Source organism: Pundamilia nyererei, unplaced genomic scaffold (genome assembly GCF_000239375.1).
Source record: "Pundamilia nyererei isolate P.nyererei 1_Seehausen unplaced genomic scaffold, PunNye1.0 scaffold00006, whole genome shotgun sequence".
Lineage (NCBI taxonomy): Eukaryota > Metazoa > Chordata > Actinopteri > Cichliformes > Cichlidae > Pundamilia > Pundamilia nyererei.
In genome coordinates this window covers 1,618,654-1,625,019 of record NW_005187407.1, presented here as the reverse complement: position 1 = coordinate 1,625,019, position 6,366 = coordinate 1,618,654, and the positions used below count along the sequence as shown (strand labels likewise).

Sequence of the window (6,366 nt, the reverse complement as noted above, 5' to 3'; positions counted from 1 at the left end):
TATCTATCTATCTATCTATCTATCTATCTATCTATCTATCTATCTATCTATCTATCTATCTATCTATCTATCTATCTATCTATCTATCTATCTAAAAATTGAACATGATGAGTTTAATTAGAGGTTTTTCTGGGTGTGTTACTGGTTACTGCTGCAGGGAGAACACTGACTTATGTGGGCCACTTGGCAGCAGCTGTGGTTTTGGTGAGACTGGGTTACTGAGGTGTGTTTGCGACTAAAAGGGGAGGGCTGGGTGGGTGTCTTTACCCATTTCATGCACTCCAGACTGACAGAATGTGCTGAAATGTATCTCTCCTGCTAGCACAATCTCTGGCATTCGTTCATGCGTGCACAGAGCTGTGCATGTGTTTCGTGTGTGACAGAAACAGGAGAAGACCTTAGAGGCGACTGACTCACACATGCCAGCCGCAGTTGCAGATTTCTGTTATATTTTAAGCTGTTGTAAGACCTGTCGTGCACAGTGAGTGATAGTGTTATACTAGAGAATAAATAAAATTAGGAGCCCAGTAAATCTATTAATGAAACAGTAACTAGAAATTCTTTGCTGAGCGTCTTTCTGTGAACAGCAGTGCAAAAATGCTGTAAGTGAGGGTAACGTGTCAGAACATTTCTACGACCTCTGTGAAACTGTTAAATTTAGTTTTAATAGATCACCATCCAATCAAAGAGGGCTGTTGGAGGGTGAATCAAATCCTAGAGGACCAAGTTAAACTCAGGACAGGCTGTCAGTCAGTCACAGGTTGACATACAGCATATGACATAATGACATCATACAGGACATTTAATGTTGTCAAGTCTTTGGACTTTGTGAGGAACAGAAGCACAGGGCAGTGGCAGAAACTTCATCATGTGACACAGCAGCAAGACAGTGCTGTCTGGCAGTGTCGCTGCAAGGCCCGAGTGTCTGCCAGCAAACAAACAAATGACTAAACAGAGTCCTAAAGTTGCCCTCTGTGCCTCCAGTGACTGTGCATGCAGAAGCCGGTTAATCAATTCAAATAACATGGCCACTTTACTTCTTGAAGGAATTACAGCTCCTCCTCAAAGCACCCAACTTATTTTATGGTCACTTTTTGTTCTCTAACTGAAACATTATTGGGGTGACTTGCCAGGCAACCCTAGTGTTCAATAAAATAATTGCAGACCTGCGCAATAATCACTACAGCAAGCATTTATAGAGTCATAAATCCTCTAATGTAATGGGAAGGACCCTGACGTTGTAACGAGCACGGCAGTCTCAGTTTACAGGCCCCCTTTGCTTCTGGGTGTCAGTGTAGTAACCTGGTGTAAAGATGGACATACTGAAAAGGGTAGGCTGTTTTGTATTTTAAGTACTTTTGTAAAGCTTTTGAGAGCTTTCCCTTGAACTTCAAATTCAAGTGCTGATAGGCACATGAAGACACTTTAATTACCGGTCTGTTCTCAACAAGCCTTCACACATTAAACACCACATTGCTAACATCTGCAAACACAGCATACTTTTCCCGAATTCAGTTTGACTGCAAACATTCAACATTGTCTCCCAAAAATGTCAACCTGGGCTGTCACCCTGATATACAGCATTGTGCAAAAGTCTTGAGGCCCCCCCCCCGCCCTTCTTTCTTTCTCTTTTTCAAACACACTGCCAGAGCAGTAAAAGCATACCAGGATAGAAAAGCACACAATGGAACACTGACAGTCACACTGGGAACACTGACTGGGATCATCTGGACAAACAACAGAACAGAAAGGAGCCAACATCCAAAGAAAAGCTTTCAATGTCCTTCAAGAAGCCCGGAGAACTGTTCCTGAAGAGCACTCAAAGAATTTACAAGCTTGTTGAAGAAATATTGAGTCACACCAAATATTGACTTGCAAGCTTATTAGGATTGTACAAACTTTGTTTTTGCCTTATATACTGTATTTCCACCTATGTTTGCATGTGTTTCAATGACCTAGTAACATAATTCAGTAACTTTTCACAAGAATTAGTTAATTCAACAAAAAAAAACAACCTTTCAGCGTTTCGTGTATTTGAACATTTTCTTATGAAATTATCGATTCTATCGCGCCAGTAACGATACTGCCGATATTCGGCTCGATCCGCCCATCCGCACTCCCCCCTCCCACACGGCTCTCCTCCCCTCCCCTCCTGCTCTCCTGCAGCAGAGAAGCGGCTGCTGATTCACTCCGGGCGGCCGGCGCAGACTCTCTCAGCAGCGTCGCTCTATTTAAATTCACTCATCCGTCGCTGTCGGCATCTTCACGTCGCGTCGGAGAAGTTCGGGTATTTTAGCTCGAGCCAACACGCCGGGTTAAGTGTTTTTAAGTCTCTCACACAGCGTTTTCTCCCCCGGGATGTCTGCAGAGATGCGGCGTAGCAGCATAAACGGGGTAAGTTGGAGAAAAGTGAGTTTCATGGTAGTGTGTGTGTGTGTGAGACTCGTCATTGTTCGCCTCTGCTGCTGGGACTGGGTATTGTTAAAAGTTACCAGTCTCCATTCATTGCTGACTCCAGCGTTTGTTTCACTTATTTCTTTGCGTAGTGACTCGCTTCAAACAGGCTTGGTCACTGTTTTCTGTTTAAACTTCCCTTTATCCTTCTGGGTATTTAACACGTGAGTGTTTTCTCTAAATTACTGCTGTTCAAGCACCACCACCAGCAGGAGGATGGATTGATTGATTACGCCAGGATGTCTCATCACACCACCTGAAAGAAATCACCAATCTGCCGCTTTAGGACTGCTGCAGAGGCGCTCGTAATCGTCTTTAATGTGCTGAAACGTGAGCTGCTGGGCTCATGCGTTTCACTGTTTCTCTATATTTAGCAGGGTTTAATCCCGGTTTATGTAATCTATCGTTAACATGTTAAATACACTGCGGATGGCCATTATTGTGATAGTCAGGGGAGTGATTGAAATCAGTATAGCTGTCCGTCAGACCTACACCCCAGTGTGCCCACCTTAAAGTGCATTTCTCCACCTGCAGTGACACCGCATACCTGCTCAGATTTTCAGACAGCATCTTCATTATAGTAGTTGTCTGGGAATCAAAGAGAGCTGTATCCTTCTGAGCTGTGATGCTATTTCTGTCTTTCTGTTCACCTTTTTTGTTTCCAAGTTATTTTTGTCTTGTTCGGTGTACCTGACAGCACTTGTGCCGTCTGAAAACGCCTCTAAATGTTAAAAAATAAATCTAGTTTATTCAGTTATCCCTTCTCCATCATCAGGTCCCGATCAAGAACATAGAGAGGGAGCTGATCTGCCCAATCTGCAAGGAGCTCTTCACCCATCCGCTGATCCTGCCCTGCCAGCACAGCGTCTGCCACAAATGTGTGAAAGAGCTGCTCATGTTGAACCACGAGGACTCTTTTGATGCCGGTTCTGAGTGCTCCCTACCGGGCAGCCCCAGGTCCAGGGTGCCCTCCCCCTCCATGGAGAGGCTGGACAGGCTTGTGAGATCAGGTGGGTCTCAGGGTAAGGAACCAAAGCTTGTTAACTTATAAGTGAGCTTCACAGGAAGGATTATGGTGTGGGGAGTTGAATCTCATATTTCTGTAGGTTTTGAAAAGCTTGTGTATCGAGGGCATTAGCAGGAACAGTGGGAGCTCTTGCACTGCCTAATGGAAGCTAATAATCAGAACACAAAATGCAATGCTCGACCATTTGTGGTGATTCCTAGGGGAATTGGTAATGCCAACTTCCTGTAACATCTTCCTCCTTGTTCCTTCAACTTCACCTTTTGCTTTTGCTTCTTGTCAAAAGGCTGCATGCAACAGGTGTTGGGATTTTCCTCTACAGAAAGGGAAAGAAGGCTTCTCAAATAAGGAAAAGTATGACACAAATAAAAACCGAAGGCTTGGGTGGGGAAAAAAAAAAAAAGGTAGTGCAACTGAGAAGAGTGCTTCATGAACAAATAAGCAAATCTTTAGCCAATGCAAATTAATGGTTGAGTGTGTGTGAATAGACTCGTGGAAACTGGGAGAGACTCTAAATAGGCCAAGTATTGTGCGACGTTTGGGTGCTAGGGCGCCTCAGACGCCGCTCTCCCCTCTTCTTGTCCTAGATAACGCAGAACTAACTTTGAGAAATGATTTTTAATCATTTTACCCCTCAGCCGTAACACAGTCAGTCATCACTACTTCTGATCCCGTCTGCTTCTGCAGGCCTCATTAGAGAGAAAGAAGAGTAAGTCGACGAGCTTAAGTTTTGTCTTCGAAAAGAAATGTTGACAAGCTCCATCAGGCCCTAATCCTCACTGTCTGCCTTCTATTGGTCCCCGGGGCATCAAACAAATTTGGAAATGTTAAAGTAATGACAAGAAGAGCAGCTATCATTTTCACTACACCTTTAATTGGATATGTGTGTATCGTCTGTGTGTGCATGTTATGTACACACGGGTGAACAAAGGAGATCTGTAAGCTCCTTTTTTTGCGTTTTTATTTAGAGTAATTTTAAACTCTTAAAACCAAGCTGAGCTGGGAGGAGGAAAGCTGGTTGAGATTTGTCCGGGCGCAGGTGGCTAAATTATGTTTATGTTCTCTGCACAGCACGTTGCACTGTTGCAGTCCGGCTCAAGCGGGTCAATGTCTAAGCCTAAAAAAAAAAGCGTCATGGTGGGACACAAGGCCGCCTCTGTGGCTCCTGAGAGCTCTGGGCTTGAGGCCATTTTCTGAAAGATGTTGTCTCATTTGCGCCCTTGACATCACTCGGGCTGTGTCTGACTTAAATGCTACATACCAACTCCAAGCAGGTCGTGGGTTCATGCTGGAATAATGGGATTGGGAAAGAGTGTGTGCATATTTGAAATCTGCAGAGTTTAATCAAGTCTCTCTGTGCAATTCTTACTTTTTCCCCTTCTTAAAAAAAAAAAAAAGGAGACGACAGATACAAAAATCAAGTAAATTGTGACATTGCTGCTGTGATGTTTACCAGAGAGCGTATGCATGCCTTAAAATGCCAAACATCTACATATGTGCCGATGAATCCTTTTTTATTTCAGTGTTTTATGAGTGTGTTGTATTGAACTGGGACACCATTCGAGATGTAGTGTTGAATGTAATGTGTTTAAATCACTGGTATTAAAGGTTTGTGCTTTTTTCCATTTTAAATTGATTTTTCAATTTGTTCTTTAAGATGACGTTTGGGCATAATCAATGGCTGACCCCAAATCAACATGTTGAGTGATTATGCTGTGAAAGTTGATTTAAAATCAAGTTTACAGTGCTTGATTTTTAGACTCTATTTGATTTATTTATTTTTGAACTGATGCAGACTTGTGCATAAAGGTGGGCACTCATTTTCTTACAATTATGGCTATTCAGTAACTCGTGCTGTATGAGACTGAGTAATGTTTAACCAACATCTCGTCTTGGAACACTGTCAAAATCAGAGGGGTAGCACTAACAAAGCCGAAGTTTACTGAGGTGAACTCTTTGCAAGTTATTCAGCGCTGGTTCCAAACCGCTGAGGCAGGGCTCTTGAACAGTCTCCCTGTTCGGCTCAAGTTTGTTCCGTACTGGCAGGACCGCGTCTGTTGATGCAGGAAATAATCAAATCCTGCTTTTTGAGTAAACAAATCTGAGGTCCTGCAAAAATCCAGGTTGTGCACAGAGCCACTGGACTCAGTATGACTACTGCCTCCTTTCAGGTCAATGCACAGCATTAACGTACAGTAAATTCAGTGACATTTGGTTGACATGATATTTAATAAGGCTGTTCATGAGTGCAGATTTCCAGTGAGTGTAAGAAGGAAGCCTTGAAGTACATTATTAACACTAACTCCCAACAGAACAAACTAACTCTCCTAGCGCCTTCACTGCTGGGAGCTCAGCTCATTGGTAGCCATGGTGATGCAACCTGCCTGAGAGGAATGACTGAGGGATTAGATGAAGGGAGCGAAAGAAAAGACTTGAGACTATATTTATCAGTGTGCAGCTTGGACAAGCCTTGCTGTACTGTGACTTGAAAAAGGCGGTTACTAAAACGTGACGTTTCCCAGTTTTGGGGCTATAAACACAGCTAACCTTTAACTGCTAACCCTCAATAAGAGTTGGCTGGCGAAGGCTGCGTTGGCTTTAGTAATCTTGTCACATGTTGAGAAATAAGCAAATTTGTTTTCTTGTCTGTGTTTTAGAAGTGAAATGCTTGATGCAAAACTATAGCCAGGAGATGGTTAGCTTTGCTTACCTGCTTTCTATTAAAGTATGTTTTCCATGCTCTTATTGGAAAATGTAACTGAATTATACATTAGGGCTGTGCGATATGACCAAAATCTCATATCCCGATATAAGACATCTATCGTCCGATAACGATATAAATCACAATATTTTTACATTTTCTGTAAATTCTGTGAATATGGGCAGCT

The 6,366-nt window shown here is 43.0% G+C and overlaps 1 protein-coding gene across 7 annotated transcripts in view; it reads left to right on the top strand.

Moving 5' to 3' along the window:
* The window catches only part of trim36 (tripartite motif containing 36), a 28,865-nt gene that overhangs the window by 802 nt on the left and 21,697 nt on the right, over positions 1 to 6,366 (top strand). For 3 of the 7 annotated variants that reach the window (XM_005722020.1, XM_005722019.1, XM_005722017.1), the window contains exon 2: positions 3,230 to 3,464. In XM_005722020.1, the coding sequence (XP_005722077.1) occupies positions 3,230 to 3,464 (235 nt within the window). Of the gene's footprint in view, positions 1 to 2,191; positions 2,395 to 3,229; positions 3,477 to 6,366 lie in introns of those variants that run through there. The other 4 variants (XM_013913930.1, XM_013913925.1, XM_013913922.1 and 1 more) reach the window with 2 other exon arrangements.